Source organism: Phalacrocorax aristotelis, chromosome 6 (genome assembly GCF_949628215.1).
Source record: "Phalacrocorax aristotelis chromosome 6, bGulAri2.1, whole genome shotgun sequence".
NCBI classification, from domain to species: Eukaryota; Metazoa; Chordata; class Aves; order Suliformes; family Phalacrocoracidae; genus Phalacrocorax; species Phalacrocorax aristotelis.
Genome location: NC_134281.1, coordinates 55,839,345 through 55,858,671, shown reverse-complemented (window position 1 = coordinate 55,858,671; position 19,327 = coordinate 55,839,345). Strand labels below are relative to the sequence as shown.

Sequence of the window (19,327 nt, the reverse complement as noted above, 5' to 3'; positions counted from 1 at the left end):
GGGTATGCAATTTAGTTTAAGGGTTGCCAGTGGGAGGGGAAAAAAATTAATCCATGTCATTAGAGTATGAAAAAGGTGAAGTCTATGTTTGCATATAACCAGGAGATAAAAGATTGCATGGGTTTGCCAAAGAAACCTTTCCTGATTATGCTGAAATATTTTATGAGAGGTTATCGCATAAGGACCACATAAAGCCAAAGGCACATACATACAAGATGCAGCTATACGAACTGCTGTTCGGATGTACAGCATTGTTTGGCTCCTGTAATTACCTCTGTGTGTGTCCTTCCCCTTTCAGGGAACGCAGGAAAGCTCAGCTGTCGATGAAGCCAAACAAGATGCCAAATAATCTGGTTTTACAGCTTTGCACAGCACAAAGAGAGCAGGAAAGAGCTGAAAAAGGCACAAGGCACAGGGTCTGAGCTCCACGCAGGAGAAGTGAAATGCAAAAGAATGAGGTTCCCAGTGATTCTTGGGACACGGTCAGAAGCTGCAGCTGAGTTAAATGGGAAAACTAAATTAATTCCTATTAGTAGACTATTCCTGGTTTTGTTTTAAAATTGAGCAGGAATATCATCAGGGTGTAGCATACTGTAATTCTTTCAGGCGTGTGAGCTCAGGCAGACAATAGCAAGCCCATGCAGCAGAGCCTAGTGTGGTGGTAGAAATGTCAACTGAAATAACTGAGAACTGATGAAGTTATCATAACACAGCTGGTATTGTTTGGGAGGATATCTGTCCAGACATGCACTACAGGACCAAAAAGAAGCCCAATGCAATTTGAAGTGCCATCATCGATCAAGGTTTTTGTGTTTACAGCGTGTAGAACTAGAGAATAGACTGGGAATGAAGCAATATTGTGTTAAGGAACTCCTTGCTACAGCAGTATGGTAGAGAGAGAATACAGATGCAAGGCTGCAAAGGGCCAGGCACTGCTATGGTACATTTATCTGATATTATCACTGTGGAGAGTAGTTCCTGGGGGAGAGGGGAAGCCACTGTAGGAAATGAAACAAGCTCATGAGTCTTGCATCCCATGGAAAACCGCAGTTACTGATAGTGCCGAAGTGGAGTCAGCAGTTCAGAGGAGAGACTGACAGCACAGCCAGCATCCATCCCCAGCTGCCAGATTTACCTCAAGCTCTGAACGTGCCTCCGCAAAAAAAAAAATGCATTTCTGAGAGCAAGAAGGGATCTCAATGGCACAAAAAGCCACTGAGTTTCCAAGATGATCATCATACATTACAGCAACTATCAGCATTTGTTATGCTTTGCATGCATTTGATAATCTGGTCAGAACTAACCGGGTAGTGCTGAGGGCTGGAGGATAACGGACCCCGTGCGCTGCGTGCACTCCCCTCTGCAACCAGCTCCTGCGTCTGCGGCTAGAAAGCACTGCGGGCTCCTGTTAGCATCATGCATTTAGACCCTCAGAAAAACAAAATGGTTTGAATGATACAATTATGAGGTTTTCTTCTGTATTGTGTTCTTCTTGGAAAGACAAGGTGGGAGGTTTAGTTAATATTTTAGACTACAGGAGGTAAATCAAGAGGTGTGTATAGAGTGTGTAAGTTCAGAGCTGCTGCTGTTCAATGGACTGCAGTCACATATCGCAGCATGTGCACATGCAATTGTCTCCCACACTGGAGACTGAACCCTTAAAGGTTCCCTTGCTACACATTACTTCTCTAAACAAGAGACAGAAATATAATACAGTATTACAAAAGTAGATGATTCATTCTGATATCCTACTTAAAACACGCCAAGGACGTCGGCTACAGCTCAGCCAAAAACTCCCTGTCTGAAAGAAACACTGATCTGATGGAGTGTTGCATTAATTTTTAAAACATAACAGCAGGGGGCAAGGAAAGCCAGGGTTTTTCACTGCAAGCTAGCTGCTTACACAATAGGAGCAAGGTATATTTTCAGTGCCTAGTGTTCTATTTCTAAATAATTCTCCCCAGAAGCTGTATTTGCAATGGTGAAGTTCTGAAGAATTCTAAGGCTTTAAGGCTCTTCTTTCAGAATAATTCAGTTTTCAGTAAACAGTTATAGAAAAACACATTCTGCTTTGCACATTGCACGAAAGATTGCAGAAATGTATTTTTAGGGTCATGAGCTAAATTAACATCTGTCTCCATTGGCATTTCAGCTGCATTACATGCATTAGGTCTGAAAGTAGCACATCCCATATGTTTCATCCTCAGATTATACAGTGGCGTTTATTCTAGATGCATATAGCATGCAGCCTATCCCTAACGTCTGAATAAATCTTGGCTTTTCAGTCGTCTGGCAAACTTGTGAGTTCTCCACATTTTTTATTACTTTGCTTACAACTAATTACTCTGGATACAGCACAGCCTATTTATATGCTCTGTAAACACACCCTCTTCCAAATGCTTTGTGGTATCGTTTTCTTCGGTGTCTTCATGGAAGATTGTCAAATGAGGGAAGCAGCTGAACTGGCGAGGCACAGAAAAGAATGGAAAATAAATCCCCTAACATCAACAAGGAAGTGATAGTCATCAGTCATCATTAGCAAATATTTCTGATAACTGTTCTGTTAAATCATTTTCAAATTTGGAGCAATATGTTCCCTGCTGCTACGCAAAATGAAGATTTGCTGCTTTTCCTGTCAGACTGACATGTGAAGTACTTCAGTGAATAAAATCCTGTAGCACAGAACAAGCAGTTTTCAAGCAGCTTTGGTGCTACTGGGATTCTTCCCACTACTTGATGTTGGCCTCACAGCAATGATCAGTCTTTTAGTGTTCCTCCAGGCACCAACATTTCCTCAGAAGTATAATTAAGATAATAAAATGATCTTTTGCCTAGGCAGATGCATGCCTTCGTCTGTATGGATTAACGAATTGTGTCCTACGCGCAGAACTGGAGATGGGCATGCTTGCCTGGTGTTGCTGGTGCATACCATTTCTTCCTGGCAGTGAATATGAAGCCTAGAAGGCAGTTTCCTATCCCCAAGTTTGCTAAACCAAAGGCCTTCAAAATATCTTCCATCTTCCAAAGTGCAGAAAATGGCATTGAGTGGAGGCACACGTGAAATGCTCCCCTTTCCTGCAACTAAGTTCTTGAAATCTGGAGTCCTTCCACAAAACCCAGGGGTGCATTTGATGGTTACTGGGGTTTTGCAGAGGTAAACTGGACCCGTTAGAGAAGATATTACCAAAAAGGAAGGTTCTGTTCATATAAAGAAGTGTGTTGCTGAAATATCCAGATGGATTTGACCTTTTGATTTGACCTTTTGATTGCCAGTGTTTCCTCGAGAGTCTGTTTTCACAAATGTGGCATTTTTGGATCTGCAGATATTCTAAATTAATGGTCTCAACTTTAACAGGAAGGGTTTGTTTTATAGTCAGCCTCGTACTACCCTAGTTACTCCAGTGATTGACAAAGAATAAAACACCAAACAAATAACAATTAAAAAACCCTCAAAACCCCCACAAAACAAAAATGAGCAAACACATACCTAAAAAACCCAACTAAAAAAAAACCACTCATAAAGAATATTAAGCTTAGGGAAATAATTTTCTAATCAATCATGTCACTTCAAGAACAACGCAAATTTGAAAACATTTGGGGGTATTTTTCCAACTTCTTAAAGTGTATTTAAACTATAAAAATACTTTCTGAGATAAGAAAGGTTATAGCTGCAGTTCTTTGTAAAGGAATAAAATATTCATTTTGTTGAAAATTTTTACTAAAATCCATTTTGTTCCAATTCTCCAACAGGCAAATACGAATGCTCTTTTATTTACATATGCAACTTTGAAATCATTGCAAGTTAGCTATTTAAAGAGCATACTTTGTTTTGGATAAGAGCAGCTAGCTTACATGTGTTGGCTGACCAATTCAAAGCAAAGCTAGACATCTGATAACCATAAATGCATACATTATTTTTTGCATGCACATTCTAATGCTATAAGCACTTGAGACAAAAAAAGTCATCCTCAAACCATAAAATAGAAATAGGACAAACTATAGAATTTTTATGTAGTGTTTTTCCTCTTATTGGTTTGAGAGATGTCTACAGACGTGTGAACGTCTGTCTTGGCCGGATGGATTCAGGACACTTTAAACAGCCCCAGTAGTTTCTGAAGGGTGGTAAAAAGTATGTTGTTGTTTTGTCTGTGCTTGCAAATGGAGACTGAGGTAAGGTCCAGCATCTCCTGCTTCAAAGAAAACGGCTAAAACCTGACAGTGATGTAGATCGTTGTACCAGCCTGATGTCTCTTGCCCTGCCATTACAATTCACAGAGGTTGTGAGCCTTTCAAAAAGCAGCAGTTTGCTTGTGTCCAGGAGAGACGCTGCAGGTGCCGCCCCTATGCTCCCTGGAGGTCCCGGCGTGAAACGCCCATCCTCTCTGGAGGACCTGGAGCACCAGAAGAAGGTTGGAGCCTTGTCAGAAATAATTCACGATCCTGTAAGGACTCTAGTGCGCAATGCGAGGTTGCGAGCAAAAGTTAAGGTCGGTACTTTGACAGGTTCTGGACTTCTCAGCCTTGATCATGGTTCATTCATTAAGCTGTTGCGTGTGTGTTTGGGTCAACATGGTGCAGTTACTCATGTCATCTGTTGTTCAACTTTCGACTATGTCTAAGCCAGCACCGGATAACTAAACAACCATGAGGCTTTTATGGTTTTCTGTAATAAGAATAATCCAGGCACATCTGGCTTAATGAACTTGTTTGATCCTACTAGAAAAAAGGCCTCATCTTTCAGATGTATTAATAATTTTTCTCTAGGTTTTTTTTTTAATCAGTGTTATAGGAGGACTTTATTCAGTTTTACTTTTTTATGTGACATGAGTGGGGAGAGGGGAAGGGCTGCTCTGAAATAGTTCTGTGCCTGGTGAAAGACCTAGTCCTTCACTTTCCTGCAACAGTAGCTCTCTCTCACGTATCTGATCAATTTTAAATAACTGAAGAACAGGATCAAAATTTCATTTCTAAAAATAAGGTGATGGAAATAGCCTATTAAAAATACTATGCTATATTGGTGGTACAGCTGTAAGGGATTTGCAAAAATTAATTATATTACTATTGTAAAAATATCAGCATTGAAGTTAGTGCCAATGTATTTTGGTCTTGGATTCCACATATTCATCTGTCTGGTATTTTCAGAAAAAGCAATCTACTTAAAGTCTCTTTCTCTATAGAAATTTTTTCTTGCCATTATACATGCCTGACCTAGAATTCTTTATTTGGAAATCAAATGTTCATCATACAAAAATACCATGTTGTACTTGACGATACTTTTGGCTTTCTTCTTAAATCCAGAGATTCCAAGAAAACAAGCAACAGTAAGCCTCTTTTTTTTTTTTTGCCTTTATTGGGAGCTAAAGGGTACTGAAGAAGTTCAATGATGACTTACTCATGCAAAAAAAAAAAAAAAGTGGGAAATAGTGGAATTTCCGTTTTCATTGATATTGTTAATACCTACTGAGTCTGGAAACTCCTGTTTCAAAATGTCATCAACAAATGTTGTCAGGTTTATATTACTCCATTGTTCTGTATGATTGAGGTATGCTGTGTGTTAAGAGACTCAGGATATTTAAAAACCACTAGAGAGAATTGGTGGGAAGTCGGAGGAAACTTTCTGACGTATCAGAGCCATCATTTATTGTTAATGGTTGAGATAACTATAAGAAGTTGGTCAAATTACTTGTTTTTCTGATTAAATTTCTCTCCTCCCAAAGATGGAGATCATAAGTATTCATAGTGTTATGACAGTCTGGGCAGGGAAAATGGAGTTCTTGTGGCTGCCTCAAACCACCATATTTTGCATCATTTTGAAGGTCATAAACTGGAGCCTCATGGAATTTTCTGCTTCTATAACGGGAGAAAATTCTGATAAGATTTTTAATGTGAGAACAAGTCCTCTTACTCCAAGGCAGAGATTTAAAGTGGTGCTAGCCACTGAGCCTCAGTAGCTCGCCTCTCATCAGGTGAGAAAGTAGAGGACTGAGGCTTCTGCAAAGTCCCCTTGCTAATTTTGCAGAAGCAGGCCAAAACTGTATTTTAGTTACTGCAGAAGGACTATCTGGGAACACATCTTTTTGGCTGCAGAGCAGCACTGTGAAAACCTGCACAGCCCCAGGGCTGGAAGTGGAGATGGTCAAGAAAGACTTTTCTAGGACTAATGAACTGCAGAATGAAGCATCTCCTACAGTTGCTGAGAAAAGAAAGGGAATGTCTTCTAAAAGCACTGGCCTAATACAGAGCTTTCTGTGGCTTGGGAATTAAATACTTCTCAGATGACTGTGCTGGTTCTTCCAGATGTGTGAACGATTTTTAGTGTTGATGAGATTTTGCTAGTGGGATGAGAGCGCCATATGAGTGTGGACAGTTTCACACCAAATAGGCTCCATTTTTATTCTTTCACAGAGAGTGTTTTTCAAGAAATACCTGCAGATTTTATCCTGCAGAAAGATGTCCTATAAGATGTCTCTAAGCATTTTTTGACCCATCCTTCCAATGTGAAAGGGTGCTACGGAGCACTACTGAGGAGGTCAAGTGTCCTTGGGTGCTATGACCCTAGTGGTTTTCCACATAGGACAACCACAGCTTTTTATTTTTTGCAAAAATGGCTTTTGCTTCCTTTTACTGATGGAGACAGGGCAAGTTTTGTACAATGGACCCTTTTGGGGGAGGGCTCCTGGCATGGGCAGGAAGCTTTGGGGAGGCCTGCTGGGGAAGCACTGGTGAGGGCACCCCACCGAGGTTGCTGAATGCCCGTGGCAGGAGGTCACAGCTACCACTCCAGTGGGGGAATGCTGCTTAAACACACCCACTGAGGCCTGTCTTGCTCTCTCTCTTTCAGCACATGTCAGCAGAGTTGGTGATTTGGTCCTAGGAATACAGACTCTTAGTCATGTTTATGGACTTCACCTACATGGGGATTTTCAGTTGAACGAGTATCCCAGAAGATACCTCATGTCAAATACATCTTCCCGCCTGTAAGAGTGGGTGTCTCCACTTCCTGCCTGGATGGCAAAACACTCCATCAATGATGGGATAAAGATTAACTACAAATGAAAATCATCGGGTTTTCTCTAACTCCTTCTCTGTTTTTCCTTTCTCCAGTTGCTCTTAGGCTCCTCAGCTCCTCTTTGGGATGGAAATTTACTGTGCTTCTCTATTGGCAGTTTGGCCTATTTGGTAATTGGAGTCGTCTTGTTCTGTGAGCCATTCCCACGTTGCACTCGTTTTTGCTCTTGTATTTTCCATTCACTTATTACTTTCCTAATAACTGCTTCTCAGGCTTCTCTCTTTAATATTTTCTTGTGTGTTTGGCTAGGCTTCTCTGCATTCTTGGTATGGCATATGATGTGCCATCACTGGAACAAGACGTCAGAGCTTTTCAGCTGCTGGGTGTGGGGTTACTCCTCCAGAACGCTTTGCTTCAGTCACCCATTTCAGCTCTCTCCGCGAGAGTTTCCACTCTGTTTAGGGTGGGTCTCTGCTATAGCAGTGATTTTCTGAAATGGATGGTACCTGGTGTTGTAAACAATTGCAAGTATCTTGGCTTCACTGAGACACCTTTCTCGGTCGGAGCCGCTGGAGCCTTGTGGTCTGGAGCCTCTACTCTGTCTTGCGGTTCACTGAGGCTCTCTCTTCTGTTTCTCTCTCCTGGCCGGATATATTCCCCTGTTTGCTTTAACTAAGCATCTTAAGGAATCTCACTGGTCTATATGGTCATTTGTGGCTTGGCATTTTTGTCAGTCCTGACTCTATCAGGATGTTTTTTTGCTCTGTGTGCCAGGATCTCTGAAGTTCAGTCCCATGCACCCACAGCACTCTCCTTTCTTCTCTCAGCCCCTTTCCCTCACAGGTTTTTGTGTGTTGGTATTGTAAGGCAGAAAAATCCTCTCCATTCTGAATTCTTCAGAATGAAAATTGATGTTAATTATCTCTTTAGTTTGCTTGTAGAAGATTAGAAGGGATAGAATTAGTCTAAAAGCTCATCAACTATGCTCTTTAAAGGCATTTCCAGATTTTTGACATATTCAAAACTGGAGAACATTACTTCTCATTAATTCCCTCTATCAGAAGGTAACAGCCATAACTAGAGAGAGAAGGGGGATGCTGGTCATTACAATTTCTTTCACTTTCTATGAAGAATAGGCATGTCTAATGGTTTCAGACCTGGAGTCCCCCTTTCTTCAATTTTAGCCAGTTGTTATCAAAGACATGCTATAATCCTTTCCATTTCTTGTATTTCTTAATCATATGTGACAGCTTAGTAACTTTCTTTAACCAGAGCAATGTGTTAAACTTTTTTTGGCTGCCACAGAAAGAATTCTAAATAAATATTTTGCTGAACTAGGTTCCAGCAGTTTTGGTACGTAGCCTAACACCATATATTGTGGTGTGCAGGGAAAATCAGTTCTCCAAAGGGAACTGAATAGCAGCATGGATCTTCTGCCAAATATTCCTAATTCTGGGACTGTACCAGGAAACTTGTATGGGTCCCGTTCTGCTGCTGCTAAAGTCAAAGGTAAAGCTCCTACTGACTGCAGTGGGACGAGGCTCAGGCTCCAACACTCAGTCCCCACCTTCCCGCTTCACACATTTTCCTTTGAAGTCTTATTCTTTTTTTAAATTTATTTTTAGGCTCTGGAAATATACTAACCATTGCTTTCTCCTGTACATTTAGAGGAAGGAGAATCACAGATAGGAACGATTTTCCTTGTCTCTTACACCGTTTAAGAGTGGCTCCTGTTCTGTGCCCCAAAGCGAGGCTGGAACTCAGCAGCTGTAATCTGGAGTGACAGATGAGCGAGTCAGATCATGAAAGGAAGGAAAAAAGCTGTGGAAAAGGAGAAAACAAACAGAAGAAGAGCTTGCAGTCATGTCAGAAAAGCAAGAAGTGATATCTCAAAAGAACTAATTTTGTATTTCAGTAATCACTGGGTTTACTTGGAGAGATAAGAGAAAATCGGGGACAGGCTGTGGTCAAGCAGGAGACAGCAGACACAGAAAAATGGGATCTCAGGCCATTTACCATAGGAAATGAAACTCCAGCATCACTGTGTTGCAATGAGTGCTAACATTTGGAGGTTGACCACGTCTTTTGGTGTGCGTAAGTATGCAGATGGCTATATATAGCTCTGGAAATAAACACGTAATCTGATAGCTTTAAACATAGTAGGTTTTGCATATAAGGCTGTAAGAACACTTGGAAGAAGCAAGCGTAAGAATAAAACTAATACTGATTAGTGCCACGAAGCTTAAGAGATTTGGAGCTGATGTAAAACACAAGGTGACAGGCAACAAGTTGGGGACTGCTGGACTATTTCCGACAGTGCCACACACTCACCGTCTGACATAGGGGAAATCATTTGATTGCCTTGTGCTTTTTCACTTGCTTTCTTCATTTGCATTAGATGCACATTCCCTGAGCAAATTAGATGCTCAAGTGCAAGAGCTGCCAGGCAGAAAGACACAGGGGAGGGAACACGGAGCATCCCTTGCACATTCCTAACCCATTTGTGGACACGTGGCTCAGAGACGTGTGAGCTGTGTGCGGGAGGGAATGGAAAGGCACAGGTAATCCTTCCCCTGCCCTGTGCCTCCCCACTGCCTGGCCAGCCCCTGGGCTCCTTACACGAGAACATGACCCTGCCTAAATGGCCTGAAGGCAAAGTTCAAACCACAGCAGGGGCTGTAACAAGGACCTCAAGAGCAAAGCGCCAAACGGCAGTGAAGTGTCCTACTTTGTGAACTTAATTTTGCAGTTCTGAATATAGAAAACTGAACAACAAATGCTATTTTTTAAACTTTATAACGTTTTAAGTCACTGCATAATCAGGGTCAACAAAGCTTTACACCCTGTATGTGCAGCTGGCAAGAATCTCAAGTTGTGCCGCCTTCAGTGCAAATGCTGCTGGAAAGGGAGATCTTGGCAATTAATGCCCCCAGCCCATCTCGCCCTATGCTGCAGAATGGCTCCTGTACTTGTTGATATACCCTGAAATAAGGGCAGGATTTACCCAGCGTCACTCTTGGGGCAGAATTCTTTCTACAACAGCCCTAATGCTGATGCTAAAGGGTTCATAAATCAACTATATGTCTACTGCATACAAGACATCTTATTTAAGGGATTGACAGATTTCATAGAATGGCACCAAACCATTCCAAACCCAACATGTAATGCACACATTTTAGTTCATCTTAATGCTAATGAACAAAAACTAAAAGAAAATATAACACTGCAGTTGTTGGAAGCCACTCAAGTGTGGTTTAAACCAGAAATGCTGACAAAGACTTCATTGCAGCAGTGTCCAACACCTCCCTGGGCAGGCACCACGTTCTCTTGGGTGAACAAATAGATTTTCATGTTCCGCTGTCACTTTGTTATTGCAGGAAACATAGACAGGGAGAAAAAATGTCATCAGCTTTTACTTTTGGCTTTCAAAAAGTGAAGAGAATAGGAAATTCTCCGGTAGCCAGTGAGACTGTATAGACTGGGGATGATTCAAGGTATTGAAAATGAATTTGAGTGTGAAACGAAACATTAAAACACTTAGGTGCGTTGGCTGAGTCCCTGTAGCTTTGGCTTCTGTTATCCCCAAGAAAATTCAGTGTTCTAGGCTTGCCCTTTGTCGCCTCACAGTGCCTCCCCTCCCCCCCCCCCCTTTTTTCTGCCTGTTCCTAGCTACCTGAATCACCCAGAAAAGGCCTTTTCAGCTGAGTGGAGCATCCTCAGCAATAACAATATAAACTCCTTATCTCGTACCACCTTTCTTATAATTTCTCTTCTTTCCTGCTGTTCGCTAACACGTTTGGTTTTACTTCGCATCACCTTTCTCCATCTTACCTACAACTTGAAGGTCTTTGCCGCGGGTCTGATACGAAATCTTTGTTCTTGTAATACCCGGCAAGAGCCAAATACCACAATCCTGACTCACATCAAATTTCTGCTTAGGTCAATGGAAGTTTTGCTCAAGTACAGCTGCAGGATTTGACCACAGGTTAGCTGTATAGTGCGTATTGCAACGTCTGGTATTGTTTAATTCAACCTTGTTTGTTTTGAGAGACAGTTTGCATAAAGATGTCTTATGGGATAAGCAGTAATAGACAGCGTTACTGGGACGAGGTAAGAAAACTGGAAATTAAAGCTAAAAAGACCTTTGTTTCTTTAGGAAGAAGACAGGGAAGGGTGTCATATTTCTCTTGGCATTATAATACTACCAAATTACAACTGCTTGTCAAACATTTTCTAGAGGGAGGATTGCTGGACCCCACTCCAATTATACTCGGGATGCAAAACCTCCAGCACACTCAGCTTTTTCTCTTTACACCATTTCACCATCTCCCTTCCCTCCCCCCCGCTTGTCTCCATCCCCGCATTTTAATTTAACTTGCCGCCTCCTGCCAAGCCTTCCCGCCTGAAGCCCGGCGGGGTCCGCAGGCGCTCCTCGCCCGTCGGAAGCGCTAAAGGGCATCACCTGTTCGCACCTTCGCCGTCCCTCCGGCTGCCCTCCCGCCCTTCATCCCTCCCTCCCGCTCCTCATCCCTCCCTCCCCGGGCCCGGCTCGGCACCGGAGGAGGGGGGACCCGCGTGGGGCAGCTCCCACCACGCGTGGCCGGGGTCCGGCCCGCCCCGGGGGCCGTGTTTGCTGATGTAATCGCCAAGCAGCCAGCGCTGAAATCTAACACCGCGGCGGGCGGGGAGGACCGCCGGTGCCGGGGCAGGCGGCTGCAGCACCGCTCCGCCGCCGCCGGACTCCGCGGGGCTCCCCCCGGTGCCCCCCCGCAGCCCCCCGGGACCGCCCCCGGGCTTGCGCCGAGCTCGGTGGAGACCTCGGGGGTTTCATGGACAGGACCTGAGGCGGCGGCGGCGCGGCGCTGGGCTCCGGCTTTCCCTCGGATCTCCCGCTGCCCGGGCAAATGCATACAAATGCATTTGGGAGCCGAGAGGACAAGGCGAGGACGCATCTCTCCCGCGGCACGAACGTAAGCGGGAGCCGGGGAGGCGCGACGGGGCGCACCGCGCTGCCGCCCCGCCGCGGGGCGAAGGGGGGGGCAGAGGACGGCGACCCCGGTGGGTTGTCCCCCAGACCCCGGTGGGCTGTCCCCCCCCCAACCCCCCCCCCCCCCCCCAAACACCAGCCGTAACCCCGCGAGGTCCCGGTGCCCCCGGAGGAGCGGCGGGGGCTGCGGGGTGCCGGCTCCCCGGAGGGAGCCCGCCCGGGCGTCTCTCCCCTCCGCACGCCCCTGACCGCTTCCAGGCGCTTTCCCTTATCTCTCCTCTCCCTCTTGCTTTCCTGGATGTTCCCGGTGCCGTCCAGCACCCTTGTGTCATCCTTCCCACGCCCCGGCTCTGGGGCGCCCGGCCTGGGGAGGGTTAGGCGGGTGTGTGGCCCCCCCGAGGAGCGGGGGCAACCCAGTACACCCCAGTCTGCTCCCCGAGGGGGAGACACGGGTCTGGGGCAGAGTGTGCCTCTGCACCCAGATGTAACCTGGCTCCTCGTTCTCCCTTTTGGTACCTCGCTATTAAAACACAGCAAACAAACAAAACCTGCAGAACTTACGTTTAAGAGCTGAGGCTACTCTCTTAATAACAGAGATGGCTGGACGAGGTGCCCTGTGTTTACTTGCTTCAGCAGTAGGCTGAGCTATTTCTAATGCATCATCATCTGCAATGCGAAGGTAGAGCTCCGCTTTCCTTTATAGTTTGCCTAAAAGCAGCCTAGGCAAGATGATTGTGAACTTTTGATAGTAGTAATGATATTCTAGAGGTTATTAGTATGTGTCTGCTTTAGTAAAGTGCTTATTTTATTCTGGCTGTGGATTAAATTAAGTTCACTGAGAGCTCTGAGCAGGACAGAGAAGGATTTGTCATGTGTTGTTGTGAGGATTATGCTCCTAAAGTGTGCCTGGTGTATAGTCTGGATGCGCTTGAATGCTTATGAGCCGTTATGTGGCTGCCTGAAGGTGGCCTTCCCGGGAGATCTGTGTGTTTAATGCCTCTGTCTGTGGGACTTCTTCAGGAATTGTCTGAGTGCAATTTAAAAAGGGAGTTTATTTGATACCTGTGCAGGGATATTGCTGATATAGAAACAAACTGAATTATAGTGAAGTAGTACCGTAGCAGAGATGCAGTTTATCTGAGTTCAAAATTGGAGATAGCGTCAGAATACGTGTCTTCATGCTTCTATCTTGTTTACCTAATTTATGTGACCAGAGAGAAAGCAGCCTGGTTGCTTGCCTGGGTTAAGAAACCAGAATTCTGGTTTCCTTAAGGATCAGGTTTCCTTAGCATATATCAAACCAGTCAATCCCTGGCAACCTAGACCACCTTTTTGTGGAAGTGCCATTAAATCAGACCTGCTACCTGTATAGGGCTCTCTCTGCAGGTTCAATAAATAAAACTCCTACAGCTGCATGACTCTGAAATCTCTTGCCAAATTTGTTGATGGAATATTTAATTTTAAAACCTGCACAAGCTTGTGTTACCCTTGTCACTTGCAAGCACTGAGTTGCAGAGCATTTGAAAAGCAATTTACAAAACATAGAAAGACAAACCCTGAGAGGAGAGAGTATTTTGCAGGAGTTGGAATTTGAGCTGCATACTTTTGTCTTAATACAGAAGAAAACAGTTTACACTAGCTAGGCAAGAAAACTAGTGTAAGAAATCAGGGATGTACTCATAAACCTGTTATAAAAGCACATTTTAAAATTAACTTTTCTCCTTTTAGAAATGCTAACAGTGCTGACTGTTCTTCTGGATGTGGTAGTTTGTCACCTTAAGCCAAATGCTGTCCAGAGAATGTCTGGGCCACCAGGCAGGGAGTTTCCTTTCTCTGAACCACAGCAGTGCTGTAGGACTCCTCAGGCCACTGCTCCTCAGAAGGAAAGACTAATATACCTTTTGATCCTCTGCCTCTCACCTTACCTTGTATGTCTCCCTTTTTCCCTTCTTTCAAATGGTGAACTTGCGGCAAAGGAGTTGGGAGCTTCCCCCTTGCTGGTTGGGTGCACAGTGGCATCCGCGCCCAAAGGGCATGTGACTGTCACCCAGGAGAGGCTTTGGAGGCTGTCGTGTCCCCTCAAGCCATGTTGATAGTAGGTCTCTTAAAACTTGGGAAGCAGCACTGGACCTGCTGGCTAATCTAATTGTAGCAGCAAAGGAGGATATCTTTCTTCTTGGGTCTTGAAAGATAAGGTTTTTAACAGCTTGGGGTCCTTGAGAGGCCCAGGGCATCTCTGTCTAGAAGGTGCTATCGCCTTTCCCAAAGCTGCCCTCAGGCCTGATGGACACAAGCTGGGCCATTGTCCTCAGAGGAGATCCAACACAGCAATGCTGCGGGGCAGGTGCTGGTTTTTAAACCATCGTCACTGGTGAGCGCAGGGTTGAATGCATCTGTCCCAGTTACACTGGGAACACAGGTGTTCCTGCCTGCTCTGGCAGCCAGCTAGTGGTATTTCTTCCTTTAAACTTGAGGTTTGGGAAACTAGCCTGGAATGAAGAGGATACTGCTGTGCACTGGCCAAAGCCAAGCTCTGAATGCTGCCAAACAGTCTTCAGAGGGTGGATTTTTTTCATTGTTGCTTGCCACAACTTGCTTTGAAGCTTATCGGTTTCCTCATCCATCTGTCACCCCAAATGGGAAAAAATAAACACCGATAGTCGCTGTCCACTCGTAGGAAGGGACAAACAGCCACAAGATGTCAAAGATTACCAGAAGGATAATCTCTGTTTTAAGTGGTAGAAGAGCTCAATCACATTCGATAGCGCCTTCCTCCAAACAATTATATAGTTGCCCTCAGCTTGTGCTTGCATGTAAAGGAGGAGAGAAGATGAAAAAGTAGGAGGAGGGGAGGAAGCTCAAGAGATACCTAGACTCTAGGACAGGACATAGCCAAGGGGTATTGGAACGGCTTCATGTGTGATGTTAAAGGGGGAAAATAGCCGGCGCTGGAGTCTTCCCTGTCACATGCTTTTGCATTTTTCTATTGTCATGTCCCAAGAGAGCAAGTCTCCCCAAGAGCTGTGGGCTCAGCTAAGGCATGTGTGGTCTGGGGTATCTGCACGCTGCTTGCTTTGTTCCTCACAGCTATGGCAGACAATGGATCAAGCCACGTGGGCATGACACAGCAGGGAGCCTGGTGGCGTAGTGGCAGTGCTGGTGTGAGACTGGAGACTGAGAACTGGCTTCTCTGCAGCTTAAAAGCTGCAAATGCAAAGAGTGAGTAATGATGTTGACCAAGAAGGGAGGGTTTGTACAAATGGATTCTCTTGGGAAGACAGAATTCAATTTTTTTTAAATCTTCGGCTATGGAGGGCTCCCTTGTACAACTTCACTTTCGGTTGCACATGGTTTTGTTTACAGAATGTTTCAGTTGTGAAAAAAGGTGGAAGAAAGGCTAACTTTTCCCACGGATTAGAGGACCTCCAGCCCTATGGTTGCCTCTGGTCCCTGTTTTTTCTCTTAGCTGATCACTCATCTGTTCTTGACATTAGCTGGAGAGCACTGCGTATAACAGACATTTGTCTTTACCTCTCACTAAATGTTTCTGTATATCCAGTTACATCCGTGTAATTTACAGCCTTGGGAGCATTCTGGAATTTCTTGCCTTCCTACAACATTTGCTGGGAGGTGACAGAGGCAGATACCTGACACACAGCTTGTCCCTGGCTGATGTTGTGGAAGAGGCTGTTGTAATGTTAAGAGGAGTCACCTTTGCATTTTGGGCTCTGGGGACCTTTGAGCATCCTGACTTTGGAGTTAACTAAAATGCTGTATGCTATTTTTTGATTGCAAATCTATTTTGTGCCCACAGAAGTTAAAGATTTGTTCTGAGTTTTAGCTGATACAGCGCAATGCATGGATTTTCTTCCTAACACAGCTATCTCTTGTCACTGAGCTTCTCATTAGATCGCAAGATGAAGCATTGTGTGGCACAAACTATGAACTTGAATTCTGGTCGTTGGAGCTGAAAAAAGCCCAAAGCGCGTGTCCCGTAATGACCTGCTCTTTGGTCAACAGTCATTTAGTTTTTTTGCAGCAGAACTGTTCCAGTGGACATTTCATGGCTGTAGCAGGAGAAGGCCTGAAGAAAGGAATAGCTAGGGACTGCAGTGGTTAATTAAAGAACGTGCCCTTACAAGCACTTTGGGATTTGTAAGGCGTAGTTTCCACCCCACTCCCCTTCTGTGATCAGAACTGGAGCAATGGCGCATATTTTTAGTATCCTGTACATTCTGTGCATTTTCTTCTAAAAAACCATGATGTATCTACAGTTTTATGATGGCAATACCAATGACAAAACAGTACCATTATCATGGCTTACTGTTCCTTAAATTATTTATTGGTTCTGACTGTCAAAACGTAGGCTCTCACAATATTCAAATCCACATGTAGGTGTATAACCAATGGACCTAACTTTGTCCGAGATCCAGCCCACTTAGTCGCTTTGAAAACTTTGAGCAGATGTTTGGAAGCAGGAGGCTCTGTAAGGCATATCATAGCAGGAAAAATATGTTTAGTCTGATTTTATAAAGCTTCTCTTCCTTGCCCCTGTAATTTGAAATCCTGTTTAAATAAGTGTTTTTCCTGAAAAATCAGTGTGGCAATTTGTGAATACAGTCCAGGCTGCTGATCAGGTGGGAAAGGAAAGGAGAGCAGAGAGGTTTGCCAGCTGCGGAGTGGGTGGTGGTGGAGGATAGTGCAGTTTTTTTAATTAGTGTTTGAACCAACACACCTGTAAGCAATGGGAGTTGGTTGGGTCTGTAATGCTTCTTTTCTCCTCCCAGCATTTGCCTCAGGTGTTTTTCCTCATAACAGGATTTGGGGAAAGGCTCGGCCAGTGGGCTGTGGTTGCCAAGTGTCTATCAAGGGCTGGGCTTGGGGAGGAGGCAGCTGAGAACTACCTGCTGCTTGGGCTGGGGTGGGGAGGGGGCCTGCAAGAAGCAGTGGCACCAGCTGTGAGGTACCCCCTTCCCCTAAGGGGGACTTGGCTTGAAAACTGGGGTGAAACCCCACAGTAAATGCCTAAGTGGAAGAAAAGTAAGTAACCAAACCCATCCCCTGCTAGTTTAATGGATTTTTGTCTCTTTTTTTTCCCCCTTTGCTTCACTGAAAAATTTAATAAAACCAGATTTTTGTTCTGTGATTTTCATGTACTTGGATGTTTCTGGAATGTTTGAATTGCAAACCCTTGAAAGGAATATTAAGATTTTTCACTAAATACTCCTATATATATGTGTGTATGTACATACATATATAAAAATAAATATCTAAATCATGCTATGATTTTTTGTCGTTGTAGCATTACTAATACTTGCTTTATGCGTACAGTATCCTCTGAGCTGAAGGCAACCTGGCAGTGAACGCTCAATGGAAGGAACATGTCTGTCATTGCTGTTTGAGCCATACCTTCCTGTAGAAAGTGGCAGGGTTTTCTTCCTGCACTATTTTTTTGCTGTGCAAACCTGACTGATTAGCTGGCAAAGTTACATCACATGAAGTTACAGGTGTTTGGTTGCAACTGTGGTACTTTCAAACACTGTTTATTCCAGATACTCAAGTGCTCTCTGGCACTGTCCAGCAAACACTTTTAGCCAATCTAGTATTTCATATTAAGAAAAATCAATGAGGTTACATAGCTTAATAAGCAAGAGGGGTGAGCTGTGACTTGAGCATGAAGTTGAGTAGTTAGTATCAGAACTATATTTCTGATATTTTAGAAATATTTCTTCTTAGAACTAAATAGATATAGGTTACTATTATTGTTACATACATCTGTTTCTGTGCCTGGATGTTCCACATTAACAGAAAATAGCCTATGATACGTAACAGTGCTGCAGTCTGAGCATGAAGTTTTAAGTCAAAATGTGATGGGACTTTTTTAACTTTGAAGAGCAAGTCAAAATTTTATAATACAGGAACAAGCATGACATTTTCATTTATGGTAAAGTTATGTGATATAGTGACAAGACTGATAGGTCAGAAGTATCTAATGATCTCTACAGGCATTAACTTGTCATTTATTTTAAGGTTTCCTTCAGTAACATTGTGGGGTTTTTTTATTTCTTTCCAGGAAGAAATTTACTACATAGCAGCATTCATATTTGAAGGCTGCTGCAAGAAAATATAAACCAGATGCAGTTACTTTATTAATGTAAGCCAGTGTAAAATATATGTACTATATATGAGGGCATACATAATCCTTGATCTTTGTATAAAACGCCTTCTCAGCATCAGTGGAAAGTTGTACAACGTGATGGCTTTGATCCAGGACTTGCTGAAGTCAGTGGTATCCTGCCATTGACTTTGGATGTTGGATCAAGCTTCTAATTCCTTGGAGTTCTAAAACTGTAGATGTTTTCTCACATGTTCTTTTCTTTCTTTGCCTTTTAGGAAAACTCTCCTTTTTATTGCAATATGTATAGCTGTGGGTGTTGCACAAGTACCCAAACAAGGTGAGAATGCTCTTTTTTTGTGATGGGATATTTTATAATCTCTTACTAGATGAAGAGAGGAGATGGCTGTTGTTACTAGTGACCTTAGGTTCAGTTCCTTAATGGTGATTTAAAGAAAATACCAGCTAGAGCATAATGAGACCAAAAGTTTAAAGCAACCAGTTTGGAAAAGATGACCTTTTGAAAATTACTCAGATTTTCTGTCTATGAAATTGCTTACATATTTAAGCAAGCTCTTCATAAAAGAGAAGTCTTGTACAGTGAAAAGGCTTTGATTGTGTCCCCACTGCAAGTGGGTGTCCTTGGGGGTGGGAAGCTATGACTGAGTTACCTTTGCACTTAGGGCTGTGCAAGCAAACCACTGCATATAATAAAGGCTTAGTTTAGGCTGGCATCATTAAAGCAAAAAGTGAAATTGTGTATTCATTTGGTTTTACATTCAGATGCAGATGTTAGTGAGGAAATAGGGTTGTCTTGTTTTAAGTTCCTTTTTCAGTCTGCCAGCTGTTGTAACTGCACCAGATGTACAGCTTGCACTAGAGACCGCTGTGGGAATATTAACGTCCCAAAGTGGTGGAGGTAACATGCCATTTAGTAATTTCCTACCTGCCAGAAGAGTGGCAGCATCAGTTCTCTGCTGTGTTCCTTCACCGTACAGGTGAAGCCAGAAACAGATCGTCCTTGGCTGGTAAGTATGTTAACTGCAAATACTCAGCTGAATACAAACAGCTGGGCTGCGCGGTTAAGACAAGAGTCATTCCTGATACTGTTTTGTTAGAGCCCTGTGGGATATCTCAGCAGCCTCCCACCATTATTCTCACCAATGCCTTTTTTCTTTCCATCATTCCCTGTGACTGGCAAAGCTTGATTTTTTTT

General features: G+C 43.7%; 1 protein-coding gene across 2 annotated transcripts in view; it reads left to right on the top strand.

Annotated features, from left to right (window-relative positions):
• Positions 1-11,577: 11,577 nt before the first annotated feature.
• Positions 11,578-19,327, top strand: part of COL24A1 (collagen type XXIV alpha 1 chain) — a 149,750-nt gene continuing 142,000 nt past the window's right edge. For both annotated transcript variants that reach the window (XM_075098056.1, XM_075098055.1), the window contains exons 1-2: positions 11,578-11,979; positions 18,390-18,451. In XM_075098056.1, coding sequence (XP_074954157.1) covers positions 11,924-11,979; positions 18,390-18,451 — 118 coding nt within the window. In that variant the 5' untranslated portion in view covers positions 11,578-11,923. The remainder of the gene's footprint in view (positions 11,980-18,389; positions 18,452-19,327) is intronic.